General features: G+C 31.9%; 1 protein-coding gene across 2 annotated transcripts in view; it reads right to left on the minus strand.

The window, feature by feature from the left end:
• LOC144854194 (small conductance calcium-activated potassium channel protein 2-like) overlaps window positions 1-26450 on the minus strand; it is a 74689-nt gene that overhangs the window by 7355 nt on the left and 40884 nt on the right. For both annotated transcript variants that reach the window (XM_078712099.1, XM_078712100.1), the window contains exons 3-8: window positions 26165-26260; window positions 9345-9763; window positions 7807-7942; window positions 6174-6284; window positions 3131-3258; window positions 2594-2663 (exon numbers count right to left, since the gene is read on the minus strand). In XM_078712099.1, coding sequence (XP_078568225.1) covers window positions 2594-2663; window positions 3131-3258; window positions 6174-6284; window positions 7807-7942; window positions 9345-9763; window positions 26165-26260 — 960 coding nt within the window. The remainder of the gene's footprint in view (window positions 1-2593; window positions 2664-3130; window positions 3259-6173; window positions 6285-7806; window positions 7943-9344; window positions 9764-26164; window positions 26261-26450) is intronic.

Below are 26450 nucleotides of genomic sequence, written 5' to 3' on the forward strand. Positions count from 1 at the left end.
ATATATATACACTTTAATTCACCACAGTAGAAAAATAACCATATTTAATTTTGTTTGTTGTGTTTGCGTATCTCATTGTAAACAAATGGATTTACTTTACTAATTCACGAAACACCTTTATACAAGCGAACTTCTCAGCGTGCTTGACATTTTAAACATTTTCATAATTTTTTGGCTAAAATCTTCCTGATAATTTCATGCATTTGTTTATGCGTAAACATAAAAGAAAAAGGCATATTCGGAAATCAAACATAATCTGTTTTTGAAGTGGCCATACACATCGTTGTAAACACAGGCGTAGCATTAATAATAGTAAATTTTAAACTTCAATTTCTGGAAAAGCATAAATACTTCATTTTGTTATTTAATTTTGTTCCTGTTCTGTCATTAGGCCAGGAAAAAGGTATTGACTTGTTTTGAAAACCTTATAGCCTACATTTTGTTTAGCTCAGTAATTTGACTGAGCGTTTGACTGAAACATTAATCATCGTTGCAAAGCGATGCTCTGCTGGTGCTTTTCCTTTAACGTGTAGGTAAAATGTGCCTGGCTTTAGCAGAATGGTGCATAATTAACAGAATTACATGGACATTATCTATTTCCATATAAAAATCGAAACAAAAGAAATATAACACGAAGGATGTGATCACAAACGGGGGTGCCACGCCTATGTTTCAAGTCATGCAGCTCAGTTTAGTGTTATGGAAAGTAAACCAGCAAAATTAACGGAAAGCTATACAAAATGAAAGGCAAAATACGTGCATCAATTACTCTGGTAGCTTGAGATGTTTATCTTAATCTATGGAAAATAATTTGTTTCCCTCCTCATGGAATGATGAAATAAAGGTCAGGAAGAAATGAAAAAGATGGGAAAGTGTTCAGGGTATGTAAAGGATATCAGTTGATGTTACATGAACTAATTTTGTAGGTAAATCTTGCAAAAGTATTACGACTACTACATCCCAATGGAAATTACCTCCTTGTTGGGTTATCCTTAGAAAATATTCAATAAATGTAGTTTTCTGATGTCAGTATAGTTTAAGGATGTTTTTAAATGATATTCCAAATTCAAAATCAAAGTGAAAGACGGAGGAATAGGATACAGGAGGTAACACATACATAAAAGATTTTGAATGTATTTGATATAGTATTATGTCACTACAATCAGTTAGTTTGGATATAAGAACAGTAAATGAGGTTTAGAACAAAAGACAATTGAAGTATCATTTTTAACCAAACAATATACAGCTGGTACAAATTTCCATAAAACGAATGAAACGGTTCTGTATGGCCCCTTCATTTTAAAACTATGTTGTTGAAAAACGATTATTATATCCGTATGCCTTCTCTAAGATTATACCATATACATTGTTCCTTCTACAGCCTTCCATGACTACTTACTCAACATTGTTGATTTTTATTCAGGCATATAATTATGTCAAGAATTTCTAAAAATCATACTATAATTAACATCTGCAAATATAAATTTTAGTTCACAATAAAGTTGATCGAGGCGCGTTTAAAAGTAAAAGGGGATGATGTTATTACACCTGAGCGTAAAACGTTTAAATAATTAATCAAATATTTCAAATTTCCTAAAAACATTTTTTTTGAAAGGTTTTTTTTTTCAATGTTTCACCTAACGTTCGTTTGAAACAAGAGCTTTGAAAACAAGAAAAAAACATTATAAGATAATTTGAAAGAAAAATTATACAACAAATTTAACAGATGACTACAGACAGAAGACAATCATTAATACACAGACAAAGTGACGGTCTAAGTAATAAGTTGGTTTGTAAAAGCAATAAGATAAACTCGCTATTTACGATTTTCTGCTAATAAAATCGTTACACTGTATTTTTTATTGTTCTAGTTTTATCAGAAATTAAATTTACATTGATGTTTTAAGCTCTGTCTACACTATCAAACTTTATACGACAAAAAATGTGATGTGCCCATAATACGGACATGATGATGTCACATCATATAGCTATCATATTTGGACATATCACTACCATATTTGGGCACATCACACTTTTTTTGTCAAACTAGTTTGATAGGTAGACAGAGCTTTGAGCCCCTTTATAATAACTTAATTATTGCAAACAATTTTAAATCTTTAGTTTAATATGTTTGACATTTTGAATAAACTCTGAAAGTTTAAGAATTATGCATTTAGTTCTTGTTCTGGTTCACGTTTATTGTCAAACCATAATAAATAATATTAGGCCAATATTTAATTATTTTTTTTAGTAATTTTATAATTAATTAAGATTACTACTGTATATTATGTTATTTTGTGCTAATAATGTGCTAAATTATTCTTTGTTTTATTTGACTTTGATTTCCAATATAACATTAACATACCAAAGATAGAATTTAAAACCTACCCACCCTTTAAATTAAAGTTAATGCTTATTTTAATTTATTTAGTTGTACGTCAATGTTTAAAGCGTTTTAATGTATAACAATGTATTATTTTATTTTATTTTATTCGTCTATATTAATATACTGGAAATCTGCATCAGGGATGAAAATACAATTATTCGTAATTGTAAAAATAAATAAAACTAAAACACATAATAGACGACTAACCTTAGCCATGTCCACGACTGTACTTGCTTCATCTGTTAATTTCCTTTGATCAAGTTTTGTTTTTCTTAATCTATTTTTAGAAAAATTATAAATTTAAATACAACTATTTCTTTTTTTTCTCACAGGACAGAACATTATGGGTTCAGCTTGGAAAGGCAATAGGCTAACAATGGCTGAGATAATGATCATGAAGATAATGATGATGGTGGTGGTGATGGTGACGGTGACGGTGACGGTGACGATGGTGGTGGTGGTGATGATGATGATGATGATGATGATGGTGATAATGATGATAATGATGATAATGACGATGATAATGATGGTGATGATAATGATTATTATGATGATTATTATGATGGTGATTGGTGATGGTGATGATGATGATGATGGTAATGGTGATGATGTATACGGTAGCCATTTAACAAAAGATTATTTATAAAATCATGAAAATATGACACGATATAGTTCTTATTGAAAAGGGTATACATTACCATAGAAACTATAATAAACATACGTATTTACATGTACTGTACTCACTTTTGTATGGCTTTTAGAAATTTTCGTTGATGTTTCCTTACACGAGACGGATGTACCCTCTTTACAAGTTTAGTGTATTTATATATTAACCACGTCTCTCTCAGTACATTAGCTGCTGCATTTTTCATCTGAAAATTTAGAAGAATTTGGAAAAAATCGTTAAAATTATCTCATTAATGATATTGCAGAAAGAGAATGTTATATTGGGCACCCTCGTGTTTAATTAATTACTGAATAATGATGATTCTTATACTACAACATCATGTACAGTGTTGAATGTTACACATTAAAATATGACTGATGAAATTTATAAAACTAATGTGTTGTCAGTGCATAATGTATGGGATAGCGTCGATGTTAAACCAAAGACAATAACCAGCTGATTGAACACGGGGAATGACGAATCAGATTGCAAGCAAAAGACATATATATGCATGAAAACAGACGTAAAAGTTAATTGGTAGGTCTGAAATTGATGAGAAATTGTAAGTTGGCCTTGAATGAACTTGATGAAAAGCTAGGCCTATCATCAAAATCATCTTTTGGTATCAGAAAATTTCTTTCATTTATCCATCTGAAATCACATATCGAATTAGGTACCTAAATTGTGCAAAACTCTTCTCGCTCTTTATTACGTCATTTGTATCTTTACATTTATTATTTAAATCATATTTTCTATGATACATCTTATATTGATGATGATGTAATAGCATAGTGTATGATTTACATGTTTGGTCGGTTATGATGGTAAAATCAATATTTTATTGTCACCTTTTTAACTTACAAGTACAACTCACAACTAATTTTCGTGTAAGTTCGTTAATTAATAGATGTATTCTGGATGGTACTGTATAAAATCAAATCTTGAACGTCTTTAATTGTATTTTATGTTTTAGTACGCGGTTAACACATCATTCTGAAACGTATTTGTCTATGATGCTTTTATTGACATAACAATCCATCTTTATTTGCACAGTGTATGGTATGTAGGCCTACTCTACTGCTATTTTTACGTTGCGAGTAGAAGTACTGTGGTGCTACATAGAGCGAAGATTGAATTATAAGTATAGGGACCTGAAACCCTGAATATCCCAAGATATGCCCCAATAAGCAAACGTAGTTTACATCTCAACCGATGTTCATTTTGTCTGCAAAGCTGAAATATCCTTCTAATAAACACCATGGTGTATCGATTATATCGACATTTTCAAATAAAAATAATATTATTATAAACAGTATTGAAAAGCGTCTCGGAAAATTGCAAGATTAGCCTACGTCATAACTTGCCTTTATTCCCCGCATTAATGTGTGATTATCAGTAATTGCATGTTACTTCATTGATTGGTTTCGGCCAAATATGATTTTCATTTCCTAACAGAAATATTCCTTGTAATTGGCTTATTATAAGCTATGTTTTACATGCTTGTTTAAAACCATGCCTTCTTGCTCGTTTTTGGAGGGAAAAATCATTTCACGTGTCTCACATGTGACGCCTGTATCACGGAATATGCCTATGATACTGGAGAAATTTAGATAGAATACCGAGAGCCGAATGTAATGGATATTGTTGTTAATGCATAGGCCTAAATACAAGACGTCTGATGATAAGATGAATGTGCTTGTAAGGTATCTCCAGCTGATAATTTAAAGAATAAAATATAATCCACAAATATAATAAACTTCATATGCAGAAATTGACTTGGAAATGAGATTTAAATATTTAAATTCTACTCAACACGAAGCGTGATCACGTCCTTCTTTGCATTAAGTATAATTTGCTAAATTAAACATGCTGAATTTGCTGAAATGGTAACAAAATAGCAGTCATACTAATTTCCGGCCAAAATTATTCAATGTTAAAATTGTGTGAACGAAGATTGCGGTGATCCAGATTTATATACAAATTGCAACAGGAAAGAATTATGTCACTGCACCGACAATATCGGCACAGGTTCAAGGCAATCCTCTAGCATAGTTCTTGTAGTAGAAAAAATATACGGACGTAAGGAGATCCAGTGTACACACATCTCGTGTGAACAGAACCCAATGCATCTTTCGGAAAGAGTGGTTTTCAGTCGTCACAACCCACTGCCATTTTAAACTTATATATAGTAACTCATAGTTGCCCCATAGTAGTTTCAAAAAGATGAAAAGTAACGAATCTTAGTTCAAATGCTTTAGTTTTAATTGAATAATAATAATAATGGAAATAAATTAAAGGTACTTTGAATCAAAGTAAATGGAATTTGAGTTTGATATTTAAGTCATTTTTCAGGTAGCAAAAAGTCAAAACCCATGATACCGTTTTGGACAGTATCATCTTCTAATAAAGGCCCATTTACACTAGAATGATAACGATCGACGATAAATAGATAAACATACATTTTCTTGCATAAAACAAAAAAAATTAGAAAAGTTTTTGTTCTAGAACTATAGGATAATCATTTATGCTGTCTTTGATAAAATAATTTTTTTTAATCCGATCAAATGACGTCATGATCAATAAAAACAATAAATCGTTGTATTGTCACGATATTATTACTCTTACTAATCATGACGTCATTTGAATGGACGTGTAAAAATATAATTTTCATCAAAGACAGCATAGATGGTTATCCTATAGTTCTAGGATGAAAACTTTTAACATTTCCTTTGTTTCAGATATGACAAATGCATATTTATCTATTTATCGTCGATCGTTATCGCCCTAGTGTAAATGGGCCTTAACTCTCTTCTTGGGCCAGTATAATAATATCCATCGATAATATAGGCCTGTATATAAACGACATGCTTATGTTTACTCGCGGACGAAACATTTCAGAGTCGTTAATTATCATGTTGATGGTTTATGAGTAGTTTCATTTCTGTGACAATGTGCAATGTAAAGTGATGTATGAATAGGGTGGGCGTAGTCTTAACACATTGTGCTCGCTCATTTCAAAGTGTCCTCTTAATAAGGGGTACCCGTAAACCGAGAGATTATAACAGGTTATTTTATATACGAAATCAATCAGAGCTTTTGGGTAAGGTCACGTCTACTCACTCTTTTTGTCAATTGATTGTCCATCATAAAGTTGTGGACATGTTTTTCAGCTCTTGATAGTTCCAATTTAGTTGCGAGTACTGCTACAACGAGCGCTGTACACATAGCACCCTGAGGGAAAAAACATGACAAGTTATTTTTTTTTAAGTTAATGAATTACTCCGACGTGCCATACACTGGCGTTCCATATTACCTTCAGTAATGGTGGCGCTATTTAATTGCACAGTACTGTAATATTATTTCCCGATACTTTGGGTAAAATTTATGGTAGGCCTACACTATTTAGCCCATTATATAAACTGTTGAGACAGAGTAAATATAGTAGACTTTTTCTGGCATTTAAAGGAACATAACAAGGTAATTTATCGTGTCTTAAAGAACATTAAGAAAACATTTAAATGTTATAAATTAGTCTAAATTACTTAACTTATACAATAAATAAAACGTGTGTTTAACTCATAGGCACGTTGATCATAGAGACTAATTTTATATCACCATGCGTTGACTTCATATTAGAAACAAATTTCAAATTGTTTAAGTCTAGCAGAGGCCATTTTCCCTGCTCAAAAAAGACGAAATAGGTTTCAGCGAATGTAGTAGAGGCAAATATTTTATTACGCCTACTAAACTGGTTGGAACATAAAACTCAAACTATATACTAGCTGAACGCTGTGCTTCACGGCTTGCAACACCTCTGACTACGTGTTGATATTAGGTATTCATAAGAGTGTGCAAATACGTGTCGTTTAGGTAGCATTCATTCATACATTCTCGGTCAATGCTCTTTTGAATAAAGTTCAGATTGAAGAAAATTACTTTTTTTTTCTGTGACCTTGTCACATGCTTACATAATACATTAATATCGATTATTAAGATTAAGTATTTCAAATGTGTTAAAACATTTATCATATCTCTCATAATATCATAGGCTTCTCGTTGGTTTAAAAGTTTGTAAATAATATTTATTATCGAATTTGAAAGAGTATGCAATTTGATTAACGAATGGTTAATTTTCGTTCAGCATTAAAAGTTCTTTTTTAAAACTTAAATTAGATGTTTTATTAATTAATGGGATCAACTATACAAGATGGAATTGTTAAAAAACAGAATTAGAGCCTAGATCAGTTTTAGTTGCCTTTATAGCTATATTACGTATCGCTAGCTTAGGCTAGGTCTAGACAATTATTTGTTTCGGATTTGACATAATTCACGGGACGGGAAGGTGTTATAAATATTTAAAAATAAATAAATCCGCGACCGGCTAAAATTCTGACTATATTTGTGAATATCATGTCGTCCAGAATCCTTTTTAGCCTTCTGTCCAGCCCTCGCCTAGCCTTCAAAATTAAAGATAAAAGTAACGAATAAAAAATCAATTATTTTATTTATTTCGTTTCGTCCCTTTGCAAGTTTATGTAAATTTACATATGGTTTTTTTTATCCATTTAACAACTTACCGTACTGTACAATTGTATAAATCACGATACATTCAAACGTTTATGCGCATACATACAGTACATCTTTAAGATTACTCTTTTTTTCTTGAAACAGCTCTCAATATGTTAAAACAGATTATATTCATAGCATTCCTGTCTATGACATCTTTATTATTATTGCTATTGTAATTGCTTACCATTATTCCAGTTATTACGGACACTGCACGTCCGCAGTATGTATTCGGAACCATGTCGCCGTAGCCAATTGAAAGGAATGTTATAGACACTATCCACATTGCATTTAACATCTCGCCGTTGTTACTGTCATGGTATCTGTTAATAATAATATTTTGGTTTATCATTAATAAATTTAATAATGTTGCAAGTAATAATAAGACACAATTTGCAAGTGGCGATAGTAAGTGTTAACAATTGATGATAAAAATAATAATGTTTAGGACGATATCAATGTATCTTGATGTGATGATTATACAATGATGCTAATGATGATTAGACTAACTGATATGATACATTATCACCATGATAATAATGAAGTCACAATGATGATAATAATGATCAAGTCACAATGATGATAATAATGATCAAGTTACAATGATGATAATAATGATCAAGTTACAATGATGATAATAATGATCAAGTTACAATGATGATAATAATGATCAAATCACAATGATGATAATAATAATGATTAAGTCACAATGATGATAATAATGATCAAGTTACAATGATGATAATAATGATCAAGTTACAATGATGATAATAATGATCAAGTCACAAATGATCACCCTCATTAAATATGGTAAAAAACGGTAAAAAAACAATGATGATAATAATGATGATCAAGTTACAATAATATTAATGATGATCAAGTAACAATGATGATAATAATGATCAAGTCACAATGATGATAATAATGATCAAGTTACAATGATGATAATAATGATTAAGTTACAATGATAATATGATCAAGTCACAATGATGATAATAATGATGATCAAGTTACAATGATAACAATAACGATTCAGTGACAATGAAAATGACTAAATCACAATATAAATGATAATAATGATCTAGTCATCATAACGATAGCAATAGCAACGCCACAATGATGTCAGCAATAAACACACCATACAGTTGACGATCAGCATTACATATACAGTAGAACCCCTCCTTGATGACACCTCTATTTAGGGGACACCTCTATTAAAGGGTACCTCTATTAAGGGTACCTTCTCGTGAAACAAACGAGGGAAAATAATGGCAGTACAGCCAGCCCTTACTTGGGACACCTCTATTAAGGGGACACTTTATAGGGGTTCTACTGTACATTGAAACTAATGCTATTTATTAACCTTACCGTTAATTTATATAGTGTGTGATTTAGTGGAATTCATAGTAACAAATAACAAATATGTATGTTTGTGTGGTTGTTTTGTTCTGTTGATGTTATGTTTCGTTGTTGGTGGAATAAATTGTTTTGTCGATTGCCTTTAGTATACAATTGTTTTCGCTAGTGTGATATGTATACAAATGAAACATTGTACATATTATTATTTTTAATGTGAGTTGTGATTTGATGAATAAATGTATAATTGTTGCTACTTGCAAACATCTTCATCGTATTAAAAGCATCCGTTCTCCGTGAAATACAATATCACTGTACAGACAGAGTGGAATCCAACCTTTTCAATCGCGTTCAATTTTACGTACTCACCGTTCACACACTCGTAAAATCCAACTAGCAATCATCCATAAAGTAACGGTGAACACAAGAAGTACTGTACCAGGACAAATGGTCATAAGAGTTTTCAAAACAAATCTGGTATTAAAGTTAATCCGATTGAGGGCGCCAATACTTCGAGATGAGGCGTCCGTAAACAGTTTACTGTGTAATAACATAACTCTGCATATTAGATAAAGTCTTAGGAACATAGGAATGGAAAGAAGAACGTCCACGTCAGCCGTAGCTTCCCTAGTCATATGTGTGAATGCAAATTCCGTTTTCCAACGAAATGTATATTTCCCTGGAATTGGGTGAATTGCGCATACAAATAGTTCGCTAGATAAAAGCGTTATTCGGGAAAATGTCATAGCTAACCGCCAGTCATCTGCACAATTATCCACAAGAAAAAGCTGCAGAGAATAAAAAGATAATACTCATGTTAATTTAAATAAGAATACGTGAAAAGCATAAATATATATAATGTTTGAATTTCAGAACTAAGGTATTTATGACAATTACAATTAGATGACATGGGGGATCTTGTTCAGCATTTGTAAGTATGTCTCGTTTCCATACATTTTAACTACAATCAGGTTTCGAAGGTCTTATTTAGATAATGAACCACGCATGTCCACTAGGCCTACTTGGACCTGAATCTAGTAAATTAAAGGTACGGTCGTGATACAGACGTCTCCCAAAATAGGAGGCGCGCCAACAAGGCATTTATACATGTGAGTGACGAAAAACAAACCTCACATTTACCAAAAAGCCAATTTCAGGTAAAATCACGTTTAATTCTATAAATTCAATTTTGATTGAATTCAACATACATGTAAGAATGGTAGGTATGAAACTGTTTGTGTTATCTTAACATCAGTATGAACATCGGTATCAGCCACAATCACATCATTTTCATGGCAAAAGAAAATGTCAGTATCAAAGTATACGTTAGCGCATTAATTGAAGTAGAAACGAATTTTATAGGTTTTATCGAGAATGTTATAAATTGGCCTAACTATAATTGCAATTCAGAGAACATTCAAAATTACGATGCTCAACATAAATAATGACACCGTAAACGACAAAATATGACAAAAATACTCATTCATCGTTGTGGTTTTATATCAAAGGCTTTGAGATTATGCAGACCGAAATTTAAAATTATAATTTTCAAAATGACAACAATGGTCAAAGTACTGATTCCATGACACAGTGAGTAGGTTATATATAGTTGACCTGTATTTTTTAAAGAAAATATTATTTGAAATCAACACAACTAATAGACACTCATTGATTATAATCAACATAGGAATTAAGTCGCCAGCTAGTAAATTAATATTAATTAAATGAAAATGTCGAACAAAAGAAATTCAACGGAATCCATGCTATCAATGTTTGTTATTCACGCTTCCATTATTATCGTGAAAAAGAAAACATAATTCATTATTAACAATGTCGACAACAAACAACTGAAACAAAATAATTTAATTATAAGTCTATACTCTATTAATATTAATTATTATTTGTGTTTATATTATATTATACATTCTGTTATGATAAATGAATGACGCACAACCGTGCTATTGGATTGTCTGCTTATATTAATATTAATTATCACAGTGCTTAACAACGTTGTGGTTTATTAGAATAAATATAAATACGAGGTTCCATCACTAAAAAATGAAATCATAAAATTTAAACCTGAATGTAACCTTGACATTTGATTGGTTAAGTTCATATCACGTGCCGTTCAGATATTAGTTCTACTACACGGTAATCGTGATATTTAATGGTTCTATTTAGTGGTTTAATTGCACGTTCAGAATTTTGAGAATTGTACTGCTAAATTGAATGTTGTAACCCTATTTCAATCAAAATCCATTACTAATTATTTACATTGTTGTATACGTAAATATCTTGTTATTATACTATTTAAAGTATCTCCCAACTAAATATTGATCTAAACAGCAAATAGCGCCGCCTATAAACATCGTTGAAATATCAGAGGTCATGTCATTATTTACCTGTTAAACTACTGTATTACTCATTATAATATTCTTGTAGTAGGCCTAATAGACTGTAGTTTAAAAAATGATTTAAAAACCCCTTAGTTACCTCCTTATATAATACAGAGTAAGCACAAAAAATATCACAGTCGTAGGCCTATGTTTAAAAAAAATGTGTTACTGTATATATTATTTACACTCATGTTCTCAAACTAATTATTGCTAAGATTTTAAGTTTGTCAGCAAAATATATAGGAACATAATTATATAAAATGTCTTACACAGTCTACGAATCACAACAAAGCTAACAACAACATAATATACTAGAACACGCAGTCCATCCATGGAGGATTTATTTTTTCTCCACGGTCCATCAGACTATATTGATGTAGCTTCACTATATTCGCAAAGCAAATTAAAGAAAACATACGGATACCATTATGGGTCGTCTGAAAAGACGATAAATGATAAACAGACCATGATAAATTAAGAAATTAATATTTTAGTATAAAAACATAATAACTTGATTTTATATTTTATTTTAAAATGATGATGACTTGATCTAATGATGCATGACGCGACCTGTCACTTCTCATTAGTAATATTATAATTGCAATATGCATTATTATTAATACACCATCACTATAGTTACTATGACAACCATCTGTCGAAATAAACATTTATATTATTGAAGATGAATAGTAAATATTATATGCAATGTATGAATAAATATTCATAATAGGCATAATATACAATTCACCCGATTTCTTATACTGTATCGCCACATGGGGCATTAAGTCCTGTAACAAAATTCCATGACAATGACACATGTATCATTTAATGTTTAGTCTGTATTATTCTAAGGTTAAATATAGGTTTATGGTTTATGATACAGGCGTCACATATGATAGAGCATACTGGAACTGCATTACATAACTTGCCTATGATACTGTATACATTATAGATATATAGTAATACAAATCGGATATACATGTGGTTTAAAAAAGTAATGAATACATCGTCTTTAAAATATCTTAACCATGCGATGTTGATACTCAACTATGAGTTTTAAATTCATGTTGTCCGCTCAACGACCTCCACTTCGCGTTCATGTTTTATAACTTAATGTTTTTTTGTCAACATGTTTGGAAAATCCCTAATTCGATTTAAAGCTAATGTTAATAATGTAATGTTGAGATGTGCACTTCAGCTGGTGGACATGCGTACAATGACAGGGTTGCTAATGCCTGCGAAATGTTTGGTATGCTGTGTTGTTAGTTCAGAATTGACATTGATGACTACAAATAAAGATCATAACAAAGTTGTAGTAGGAATATTGAATGACTCCATATTTGAACTCATTTAACCATATATTTTATGCAATAGGCCTAATAGTATAATAACAGTATGTTTTAAAACCAGGACCAGCACAACTCCCGAATCAACGTCATTATCACAATAACGTCACTTCCCAATTTACAGTACAATACTATCTTAAGCTCTGTCTACACTATCAAACAAGTGTGATGTACCCAAACATGGTAGTGATATCCCCAAATATGGTAGTGATATGACGTCATCGTGTCCATATATGGGCACATCACATTTTTTATCACATAGTTTGATAGTGTAGACAGAGCCTAAATAGAATATTGATTTACACGTTGTGCGGTGCGGAGGGAGATATGACGAGCGGAATTGGAAAAACACGAAGAAAACTGTCTTTATTTTAAACCTGCTTGCAAAGAATGTCTCTTACGATATCCATTAGGCCTAAAGACCGCAAGAATTTGCCTCGTTCATTTTTAATATGTTGATTAAGGCCGAATACGTTTAATGTATGAATATTTAAATAACACGCGCAAGTGATTTATCAAAAACAAACTTAAAAACTATTCCACTGTGGACGATTGTAAGACAAAATAAAGTATCTGTACACGCGAAGGCCATCCTATTCGAGGTGTGACGTAATGACTTAAAATGTCCATCAACCATAAAACTGATATTACAAAAATAGCATTGAGATATCACACTGTCCTGTCAATCTATTCACTGAACATAATATTGCAATGAAAACTACACTTAGTGCGCGTACCTGTTATTACTATACTCTCATATCTTTCGATTCCAAAAACATTCATCACAATCACTATACAGTATATATCATTGGAAAAGTTTTGAACGCAAGCAGCAGAGACATTCAAATATGTAAATTTCAATCCGTTCTGATTCAAAACAATAATAACATTAAATGTAGGATAAATTGAAACACATTAAACAATTTGTATCTCATCCAATACTCTTTCTAATACATTTTAATTTAATATCACTAGAAAGTAGGCATGACATGAATTCGACAAAAACCGAAATTAGTAAAAAGATTAATATTTTGGCACATATGGCGTTTCATACGTATAATACATGAGCTCGTATTTTCAGGTGGACTAACATAAAAAAGACAATAATAAACAGAGACTAATTGGGGCAAGTCTAGGTTACCCTTAACTTATGCTTCCCTGTTACTTCAAATCGAACCTTGTAAAAGAATAAGTCAACTAAAAGAAGGTGACGGAATTGCAAGGATAAAACATTGTCCTATGATGCATTAATTAACAACTCACTCGCGAAAAATGACAGTGGCATTGAATCCTGAATTACAACACATCTGTGGTCTTTTAAATACTCAGATAATTAACGCGAATTTGAGATGACGTCAGGATGTTGAAATCCAAAACCATATCGATTGTAATTATGAATATGCATGGTTCTATTAAAGTCAATGACTGGGACATAAGCGTTTCTATTAATCTATTAATAAACCATGAAAATACTAAATACTTAAGAAGACCATGATTTAATTTAGGCATTCCTTTTCTCACAAATTCTAGTATGCTAATCAAATAGTAAATGTTGATAAATATGATATTAATGATTTTGTGATGATGATGACGATGAAGATTATGATGATGATGTTGATTAAATTGAAGATTCTTATGATGATGATGATGCTGATGATGAAGATTCTTATAATGAGGATGATGATGATGATGATAAAGATTACTATGATGATGATGATGACGATGGTGAAGATTCTTATGATAATGATGATGATTATGATGATGATGATTTTTATGATGATGATGAAGATTCCTATGATGATGATTATGATGAAGATTCTTATGATGATGATGATGATTCTTATGATGATAATTATGATGATGATAAATATGATGATAATAATGATGATAATGCGTCCATCTTTCAAAGCTAATTTCATTTTGCATTCAAACAAAATATGACCTGATTCGTACAAGAGTACTTAATAGCGTAAGTAGTAAGCCACTCATCGACAACTAATTTAATAACGTCAGAAAATGAAAAGCCCACAGCTGGTACACAGTGTCGACGGTAGGCAAGGATACCAAAGCTGCAATATCAAGCTAAGAAGAGGAATTGTTGCAGATCCAACAAGATAATCTGACTCATTACAATGTATATTGAATAAAAGCAGTGGGTCTTATGTCGGAGATTCAGGCCATATGACACAAGGTAGAGATTGTAAGAAAAGTTTAGGCCTAGATAATCGTACATAAAATATCCTTTCAACGATGTATTGGTTTGAATCTGATGTTATTTAGAAAAGAAGTCCGGATCGGACCGGCATCCGCAGAACACTGTCCGTCTCTCAGACATACATTATAACAATAACTGTTTTGTTAAACATAAATGACGATATTTACGTGACATATAAGTGAAAAAAATTACAAAAAGTTCGCATAAAGGCCAATTTACACAGACGAGAGATAACGGTAATAAAACTATAGAATCTATGTTATTCCTTATGACCATTTACACACAACGCTGAGCGGGCGGCGATTTTTTTTTCCGTACGAGAGTTCCTCCATCGGTTCGTTTCGGACTCAATCGACTCTTCGGTAAGCCACCGATGCTCACTGATGCGTGACAACAACCACAAGACAAAACGTGAGCAGCTTTTTTGCACGAGTGACAGATTTATACATACTAGCCTAGGCCTATACTATACTCACTGTAAATATAATAATAAATAGTAATAGTAGTACTGAACCTCGTAGTTGTAATAATAGGCCTAGAATTTTAATAATATAATACTGTATAGGCAGCCACAAACCAATGTATGTACCATCAGATTCACAAACAGAAACACACACACACGCAGCAGCATTTATTTTGTTAGTCGTCACAAGCAAGGCCTAGCTAGCCTAGTATAGCCCTACCTGACGTGTACATGTGCTTCAAAATGTAGTACATTTCCATCTACAGTACTACTTTTTATTTTAATAAAATGAAGTGGTAGGTTAGAAATTATATGTACAGTAAGCGCGCGTACAGTAACACTAACAGATGTTTTTATCAAGAAAATTACAATTTTCTTCAGGTTTTTAAGTGTAAACATTTGAAAAAAAATGTATACATTACATAGGCCTAGTATTACATGTATTCTTGTAAGTTGTAATGTATAGAAACACATGCTTGCTTATAAAGCGTTTAATATTGTGTTAATTTAATAATTATTGATATCTTGGCCGGTGGAAATTTTGAATTAAAATGAACAAGTTTTTTTTTTTTTAATTAATTTCAGAAACCATTGACATTTTGTAAAAAATATCAATAAAATAAATCAAGAATATGGAATACAGAATTAAAACCGATCTTCATGATAAGATGATAGTATCACATAAGCTTCCTGGAAAATTTGTTATTATTAAATGTATTTGTAGTCGTGTCAGTACCGTAATTGAATGTTTTTACTTTACATGTATTTTTTATGATTTTCCAAATTACATAATACACATAATAAACAATAATATTAGTTGTAGGCCTATAATTTATTTAAAATACTGCATTGTTAATACAGTAATATAGTACTCACTAAACACATACGTAATTTGATATAATATTTAGAATTCTTGTTCATTGCTGTTTTCATTAATTGTATGTCTATTGTTAATCACTTTGTTGTACAGTATAAATTTATAATTTGTTAATCTTAGTATACATGGCCTTCATGATCTATAAGAAAAATAAATAAGTCCAAATAAAATATTAGTACATTTCGCAAACTCTCTGTTATTTTTTTTTTCAACGTAGAAAAGTACTTAATTGAAAGAAATGTTTACTCATACAAGAAATTTGATTCAAATAAAATTATTACAAGATGTTAGTACGTATCAGTTATTTTTTGTAATGTATTTTTAGGATTTTAATTGACCTAATTTATTTTAATGATATTCATAATTTGATTTATCAATATGATATACTGTAATAGGATTTAGGCTATATTATTTTTAATGTATTTGTTTTATTCTTATAAATATAATGAATTTCTATTTAAGTTTTTAATGTTAACGATAAAAAGTATAAAAAACATACACTGTGCATAGGAATTCCTACTGTACATAATCATTTTAAATTCAAAAGTAATACATGGCATAGGCCTATACAATCTTGGCTAGGCTAGCCATGGGCTAGCTACAATACCATAAGAGAAAAGAGCCTCTCGTTTGTGACAAAAGGTCGTTCAACTTCAAAAAATAATATCTGATACGGCCTACTATTGGGTCGTAGACCTAGGCCTAAATATCTTTAAAATGCTATTGGGTTCTTAATGTAATTACTAAGTAGGCCTAGTATTTATTAATTAATTTCAATAAAAGTTCGTATTAGTGTAGATTCTTTTTACTGTTGTGAGAGCCTGTGAAAGTAAGCTCGCGGTTTGTAAACTCTACAGTATTATGTTGTCACGCATCAGTGAGCTGACTTACCGAATACCGAAGAGAGTCGATTGAGGCCGAAACGAACCGATGGAGGAACTCTCGTACGGAAAAAAAAATCGCGAGCGGGCGGGCGGTTTCCGCTCAGAATAGATAGTCTACGTGGGACAAGCTACGCGGTTTTCCGCTTACTACTACTGCTCGTCTGTGTAAATTGGCCTTTAGGCTGGTGAACCTATACGGATTATTATCCTCTGGCATTATATCGTAGAAGACATTTATTTTCAATCTTTTCACTTTATAGATTTTATGAATGTTGCCTAAATAAATCAAAAGAATATGAAAAATCTGACATAAAAATCATAATTTTCATTGGCTTATCAATCCTGAATAATAACGAATTTTGATGTAACAAACATATTCAATACAGGCGAACGGGCTTAAAGTACAGAATACAAAATTAACACATCACCATTTTCTAAATTTAGGGTGTTACTGGTAAACTGTTACAGATGTATTGTCCCTTGAAACACAAAAAAATGAAGGTCAAAATATTCTAAATTTAAATTGGCCATATCAAAGTAATATTAAAGTTATTCACTTTAAGTCGAAAATTCGAGCCAAAAGCAACAAATTTACGTAATTAACAGGTAAATTAGTTTGATTACATTTCGTCTGGAAAATCGTCGCGAGCGAAAGTAAACAAAGATTTCAAACCACGAGTACGCATTATGCATATGCTAATTAGGATTGTTTACAACTCGTCACGGGTTGAGAAGGTATTTTCACACAGATCGTGAGGAAGTTTTATGATTATGCATACAGAGTAGCCAAACAAGGGCGTTTCATTATGGGGTATGTTTTGATCGAAAACTTTGACTGGAAGTCAGAGTTATTTTTTTAACAAAAAAACCTCTGTATTTCAGTTAAATGATTTTTTTTTCGACAAATTTTTGGTGATAGTTAATAACTATTATGATACTTCAAAATGACCCACCTTTTTTCGAAATCTGTTATTTTTTATTTTTTTGGAATTAGTCAAAGGGACAATACATCTTTAACAATGCTATTCATTTTCAGCAGCACCTGTCATACACTAAAGGCCATGTTCATATTATGGTGATAACGAACGACCATAAATAGACAAAATTTGTATATTTAATATACAATTTCCATTCAGAAAACAAAGCATTACTTTATTTAAAATACAAATAGGCGTATTGATAATTGAAACAAATTAAATACACAAATAGAGGTTATTTAATTAAATTATCAAGTAGCTATGTTTATTTTGCCGACAATTATTCTTTTTTAGACGAACCGTAACATTGTGAATAAAGAAAATTAAAAAGAAAATAATTTCGATGTATGAGTCCGATTCATTACCGTTTTTTGTTGGTTTGTTTTTTTCACCTTATCTTTCCAATAAATTACAAATATATAGTAATAAAATGTATATCCTGTACCGGAAAGTAATCCGTTGTATATCAATCAAGATCAACTCATATACACGGGTAATGTATTTTGTGACGTCATTTAGGTATAAAAGGTAATATCGGATTCTATTAGGATGATGGACATGATGACATCATCCAGCTATGTGTCGTAGACACCCAAGTGAAATTTTAATAAGCATAAGCAGAAATTACAAAAGAATTCTTAAAAGCAAAGCGTAAAAAATTACAAACCCACAACAAGATCTTGGCCAAAAAAACACATCGTCATTTACTTGTAATCGTCATCAAACAATTATTATTATTTATCTATTTTTCTGTCTCATCTGTGTGACGTCTACTTACTTCTATGAACGTCACGTTGGTGATGATCTACAAAATACCTGTACACTATATTGTAATATTAATGGGTTATAAAGACAAGATATGTAGGCTGTATTACTATACTGTATACACGTTTTTTTCTTCTTAAACAGTACCGTAGCGTAAACATTTTCTTAAATCAATACTTTTATTTCAAAATTCAAACAACGTCCTCACTTCAAGATAATATACATTGCGGTAACAAGCTGTTATAGCATGGGCATGACCGGGTGTTGTAATACTATAATGGAAGTCGCGTTTGAAGTTTATTATCAAATATAAAAATATAACGTCAAATAGGACAGCACGATCATTTTTATTTTAAATAAGTACATCAATAAATATACCACAGTGGTGATCACGTGTGTGCTATCACCAGATCTACATTTTTAAATTTCGAAATCGGTTTGTCGTCGAAAAGGCTCCGTTTCAAAATTTAAAATGCAATAGAATACTTAAGTGTTTTATATAACGGCTTAGAATAGAAAATGCTATGGGTAATATTAATCTGATTACCACGAATGTGCAGTCGATTCTTGGAAAGAAGCACGGCAGACAGACTGCAATAAGTCAATTGACAGGTATACGACTGGCTTGGGGTCATTATCTGATTCCCACGAAAGTCACGTCAATGTGCACGATTCATGGAAATAAACGAAACGAATTGTTTCTATATGGCATGTGACAGTGTCACAGCAATAATATCATCATGGTATTGAGGAACGGACATACATGCCGAAACACATAGTATAATTGGTAGTCTGGGTTCCAGATGGAGTTTTGACTTAATATTAGTAAAAATATAATCAAGAATTGGGTTGGGAACACAATTCTATTTTTGAGAACGGAGAGGGCGGGTTTTCGACCTCTTTGATCAAGCATCCTCTCTGTTAACACGATCACATTAAGTTGAAGACAATTTTCCTTATTTTCCATCACCGATTTCCATCCTAACACGACAACATTTTTACAAGTAAGTTTTCTAACAATCCGGCACCTTATGCGATGCAACTCAGCCTTCCACGACTACAAATACAGCCCTTTCCGTTATGGAAATATTTTGGCACATATGGCGCTCATACGTATACTACTTGAGCTTGAGTTTCTGGACAAAAATCGAAACGCCGACTGGTGGACTAACATAAAAAAAGACAATAAATAAAGACTCGTGGGCAAGTCTAAGTAGCCTAAGGGCTAATCAACGAAAACTACAGCATATTTCTATTTATTATTACACCAATGGAGCTGCTGGAAGTAATTTAATGGGAAATGCTCTAATCTTTATATTTTTATATCAATTTAATAATCTAATATTCATATCCCTAATCTTTATAAAGTTTAATACATGACCCAAGCTAACAATTTCAACATTTTATTTTCACATTATACATAATGTTTCATGAAGGTGATAAAAATCACTCTTTAATCATCAGGTGCTATAGGTTCCGAAGGTACCGAACGTTCAATTGCTAGAATCGATATACACTCTATACCATCGGTGTGGAAATTATAATAACTGTTGTAGCCTATGTTTCATTGGGATTCAGTGTTAAATCACTGCAGTATGTTAAGTTACAACTCCTTCGGTTTGCAGTGTTTTTCCGAGAACATTGTATTTGCAATTTATCTAGCCTAGGAAAATATGTTATTCATACAGCCTAAGACATTAAAAACACAAATAAATATACAATCAATGAATACGTTTATAATTGTTAATACTTAGCGTGTATCCATGCCCTGTAGAGTATCAAATGTTTGAGAGAAGAATTTGTTTTAAAATAATAATCTAGCCTACATAAAAAAACACATTTTCCTACGGCTAGTTAGATAAAACAGCGCTGTAAACCGTAGGCTAGTAAACCGATGAAAATGACGTAAGTCATATAGTTCCCAAATTGTTTAGATAAACCGAATCATAATTAAGTCATTAACTAAATCCACTCATTTCTAATTGCATATCTTCACAGGATATCAAATCAAGATAATACAACATAAATAAATTACATAGCTACAGTGATATCTAATATTAATAATTGATTTACATGAATATAATGAATAAATCATCTCCCCGCAACTTGTAGTGAATATAGATGAAATACAAAGTCTATTTTTAGATATTTTCAACATGTTTATATAGGCCTATATATAAGTCTATATATAGAATCTGACAGTGAGTTAAATTGAGCTATAATTAAAAAGACGCACATGATGCTTATGGTTAGCTATATACTACGAAAAACAGAAAACACGACAGCGATCCACATTATGACGTCATGATATCGACAGACTATGTATAGGAGGGTCGCCTGTTTATTTTTCAGGATTGATCTGATAAAATGACATCAGCTGGTTTTACGAATTATTTATATTTCTGGTGGTTAGACAGGATGTATGTATAGGCCTACAGTTAACGATGTGTTTTGCACATCTTCTTTTATAAAAATGTAGGCCTACACAAGGCTGCAGCTCTAAGAACATCTTGGCCACTGCCACAGCTTATAATATATATCTTTACTACAGCACGGTACTTATATGCTCAGCCATGACTAGTTTAATATTCCTTATATGCCTGCATTCACACTACTTGCTAGGTTAAACTATGCCTTAAACTCCACACAATGTAATTTCAGTCTAAAGCTCTGTCTACACTATCAAACTTTATGTGACAAAAAAAATGTGCCCATATAAAAGGCATGATGATGTCATATCACTACCAATTTGGGCACATCACACCTTTTGTGTCTAGTTTGATAGTGTAGACAGAGCTTTGGAGTTAGTGTAAGTCAATGATAGTAGCTAATATTGTCTTTGGTTGTGTTTATATTTTGAAGCGACGTGGGCGGAATATACAATTTGCATCATAATATGTTTAACTGAATAGTAAGCATATTTTAATTAATTTACAATGGTAACTACGAGAGAGAAATCTTCTCGATTTGCTAGGGCCTAGGACGTACGACATAGGACGTAACGACATAGGACGTACGACATAGGACGTACGAAATAGGACGTACGACATAGGACGTACGACCCAGTGATGTACGACCTAGGACGTACAACCTAGGACGTACGACCTAGGACGTACGACATAAGACGTGCGACCTACCATGTACGACCTACTGTATGACTAATTATATACTTGTCCCTCAAGTCGTCGTCCACTAAAATAGATTTCGATTTTTAGACCGCGTATCCAAACAAGTTTGAAATGCACATGTTTGTGATGCAGACCTAATCGACGACGAAATTGGGTTTGACGACGACCAAATTGTTAAAAAACCAATCGCACAATAAGTAGTTGCAAACTGAAAGCTCATATTGACGAACGTGACGATAATTGCATGTTTTAAACAAACCTAATGGAAATGAAGTAATAATAAATAGTAATCATAATCTACACACACATGGCGAAGATTATTATGAACACTAAATGAAATAATAATACTGTAAATAGTAATGATAATCTACACATACATGACGAAGATATCATTATGAACACTAAATGAAATAATAATAAATAGTAATGATAATCTACACATACATGACGAAGATATCATTATGAACACTAAATGAAATAATAATAAATAGTAATGATAATAATCAACACATACATGGCGAAGATATCATTATGAACACTAAATGCACGATGGACCAACCTATACAATGTCTAGGCACCTTTAAACAAACGTTTATTACAGCGCCCTCTCTTATCATGGTAAACGAGAACGACTGTAGACTGCAATTACGATTAGGAAATATAAGTTACACTAAAACTGAAACGACATTGATGAGTAGATATTCTGCCATATGCTACTATCGTAGAGTGTAATGCTATAAAATTGAATCGCTAGTATCATGAAGGTCGCAAATCGTACCATGGCGGTTTTACTCAGCTTTCTATTTGAATTAAATGGAAAAGAAAAACATTGTGGATACACGACTACTGCAAATGGAGTTGATAAGCATTGGCCGATGCACTTTTAACTCACTTCCATGCATTTTCTTTTGGTTATATGTTCTTGACTATAACTCTTTCTTTTCTTCCATTACTACCAGCAGACCACCTATTTAAACTTGATGATTAATAATAATAATAATAATAATAATAATAATAATAATAATAATAATAATGGTAGTCTAATATAAGCGCATAATACAATGTTTCTAAGCGCTTTACCGACAAAAATATTCCATTAAATATCCAAAATAACCAAAAAATGAAGAAGAGGAGGAACCATTTACACCCCTCCGTTTTACAGCACTTTGAAGCTCCCTTGTGAGTGCTCGCCGAAACAGAGAGAGAGCTCGAGTGAAAAAAGTATCTGTCTATCCTATCCTACCAAAATAAGAAGTAACAAGATGTTGCCAAGACTTGCAACTTGGACGTAACGCAAAGATGTTTAGTGCGCGCGCCGCAAGTAATTTGACCAATCACGAAGTGATAGGGCATCATTGGCTGTGATTGGTCAACTCACTTGCGTTGTGCCTATGTCGTACGTAGTACATTGCCGCCAATGTGTGCATCAAGTGACAATCTTCGTGGTTTATCAGTTAGTCCTAATACCTCCAACGACGTGTGCATCAGTCCATATTATATTGTTGGTACATTGTTCATCATGTCTTGAACGTAGCGTAGTGACTTTGCTTGAGGCCTGTCCATGCATCACGTCTTTCGTGTGCACTACCTGTGTATTAAACTGCACATTTCCTTGTTAAAACGTGATTAGAAATATAAAAGTGTATAATAAACACAACAGGCACAGAATAAATTCTAAACCACCCGGTGATATACTGAAATGTAATAATTAAGTGGAAACGATAAAGATGAGACCGAGATTCGAACCCGGACGCTTCTGCCTAATATGCAGATTTCATAACCATTAGACCACTCCTTCAATTGTACGCAAGCACACCAGAGATCAAATTGATACGCTCATTCTCACTGATTTCCTCATCTTAATCGTTTTAAATTAATTAATTAAATTTCAGTATATTACCGGGCGGTGTAGAATTCATGTTCTGTTCCTGTTGTGTTTATATATATATATACGAAGAAATTATTCTACAATATAAATTGACCTTTCTGTTTAAACATATGCTAATGTTAGATTACATTATGTTGTACAGTCTAAAATGTAGGCGGACGTTCTGTTATGTATACGGTACATTTATGTTGAACGTAGCGAAGGCGTATGTTTAAAAGGTCAACGACTTCAATATATTTTCCGGTCGTGGTTGTTTTGTAAATCATAATTTATGGAAATCGACAAAAATATATACACAACGTATACTGTATATCCAGTCTGCATAGGCAGTAAACATATCCTGAAACATAAATAAGTAAGGACTGTTTCAGCGTTACATTATTATTATTATTTAGTATTCTGGAATTATATATCACTCTGTGAAGCAGCAGCATCTGTTTGATCGGAATGTTGCGCAGTTAGACCATCTGTAAGTGAATACACGCTGAAGCTCCACGGTTTGCCTCAACCCTCACGCCAAAGAGTATCTCATTGCAAAGAAACAGCGGGAAATGTATTCAACACACGTAAAGAAAACGCACAAACAGTGTTACTAAACCATGGTATACACACTGTTATACAGTGCTAGGCTTATTGGTCACACGCAGATTAACTACCAATATTGTATGAAATAATTTGACAGTCGTTTACATTATAAATAGACTATATCAACGTTTCACAATAAAATTCAAATTATAACCTTTATAAATCGCATTGCGTTAGGAATAACTAAATAATTGTGTGTAATAGTAAAGTAAGGTATACCTTAGGAATTCTGTTATATTTACATAGGCCTATTATTATATTTGGTCATAGCCCCATTAATAATATTATCTACAGGCGTGTAATTGTATTCACTGAAAATCATAAGCATGTTATTTATCGTTTCAAAGGTATAACATAACATCCGTATGAAGGCATCAGTATATTCCATGGAATTAACATGTCTGCCTGCTAGTTTTCTGATTTAATTTCAGCAAAAATTAAACAATCATAACACACACACTGTCTAGTCTGATGATGGAGTTAATGATTGATAATGATGATTGATAATGACGATGATTGATAATGATGATAATTGATAATGATTGTGATGATTGATACTGATGATGATTGATAATGATGATGATTGATAATGACGATGATTGATAATGATGATGATAATGATGATGATTGATAATAATAATGATGATGATAATGATGAGATGATGATTGATAATGATGATTGATAATGACGATGATTGATAATGATGATAATTTATAATGATTGTGATGATTGATACTGATGATGATTGATAATGATGATGATTGATAATGACGATGATTGATAATGATTGTGATGATTGATACTGATGATGATTGATAATGATGATGATAATGATGATGATTGATAATAATGATGATGATAATGATGAGATGATGATTGATAATGATGATGATGATAATAATGGTGATTAATAATGATGATGATTGATAATGATGATGGTGATTGATAATGATGATGATGATGATGATTAATAATGATGATGATTGATAATCATGATGATGATATTTCCACATTATCTATAATTATAAACAATACTGTTCTAAACAATTATACACGGACGCTCATTATACAAATTATCAACCCTCCAATAGCACTGATATATTCATCACGACAATTTATATCATGAATTGCTATTGACAATGAACAGAAGCAATCACAATCACCGCCTAAGGTTAGAATAATCGAGCCAAAAGTGTATGTCGCCTATCGGAAATCCACGTATTTTATCAGTCATATTTATTCCACTCTTGTTACACATGTTTGTCAAATCGTTGGTGGTCAATACCGCTTACCACAATTTGTATTATGTATTGCGTTAACATTCTACGTAAACGCAATCCCTAAACGCATTAAAGAATGATAACGAAGTTACACAGTTGGTGTATTTGCCTTAAAATTTGTGTTGTGTATCGCGTTAACATTTTAAGTAAACGCAATCCCTAAACCGAACGCATATAAATGATAAATTGAATTTCCATTGGTGTTGTATTCAAAACATTTGTATGGTGTTAGCGTTAACATTTTAAGTAAACGCAATTCGTAAACGCACTGATGGATGATAATTCAAATGTCCACAGTTCATCTAATATGTTGTATTTAAAACATTTGCTTTTGTATTGTGTTAACGAAACCTCTAAACGCATTTGTGAATAATGTTTGCTTACCTTAATTTCTCTGCAATGATACATAACTATAAGAACTAACAGCACCACTGTTGATAAACTTATTAAAGACTTAAGGATTGTTGAATACGGTGAACTCTGCAAAGAAGAAAAACACAACATTAAAGATGTATTGTCCCCCAAAATCATGAAAAATAAAGATTTTTAAAATCGGACTTTGAATAGGCCATTTTGCAGTTTTAATGAAGTTGTTCACTTCCATAAGAAAAAAAACGGGGGAAAAAAATTATTTCACTTATAAAAAGACAAATAAACAGTTAAATTACCC

Source organism: Antedon bifida, chromosome 10 (assembly GCF_963402885.1).
Source record: "Antedon bifida chromosome 10, ecAntBifi1.1, whole genome shotgun sequence".
NCBI lineage: Eukaryota > Metazoa > Echinodermata > Crinoidea > Comatulida > Antedonidae > Antedon > Antedon bifida.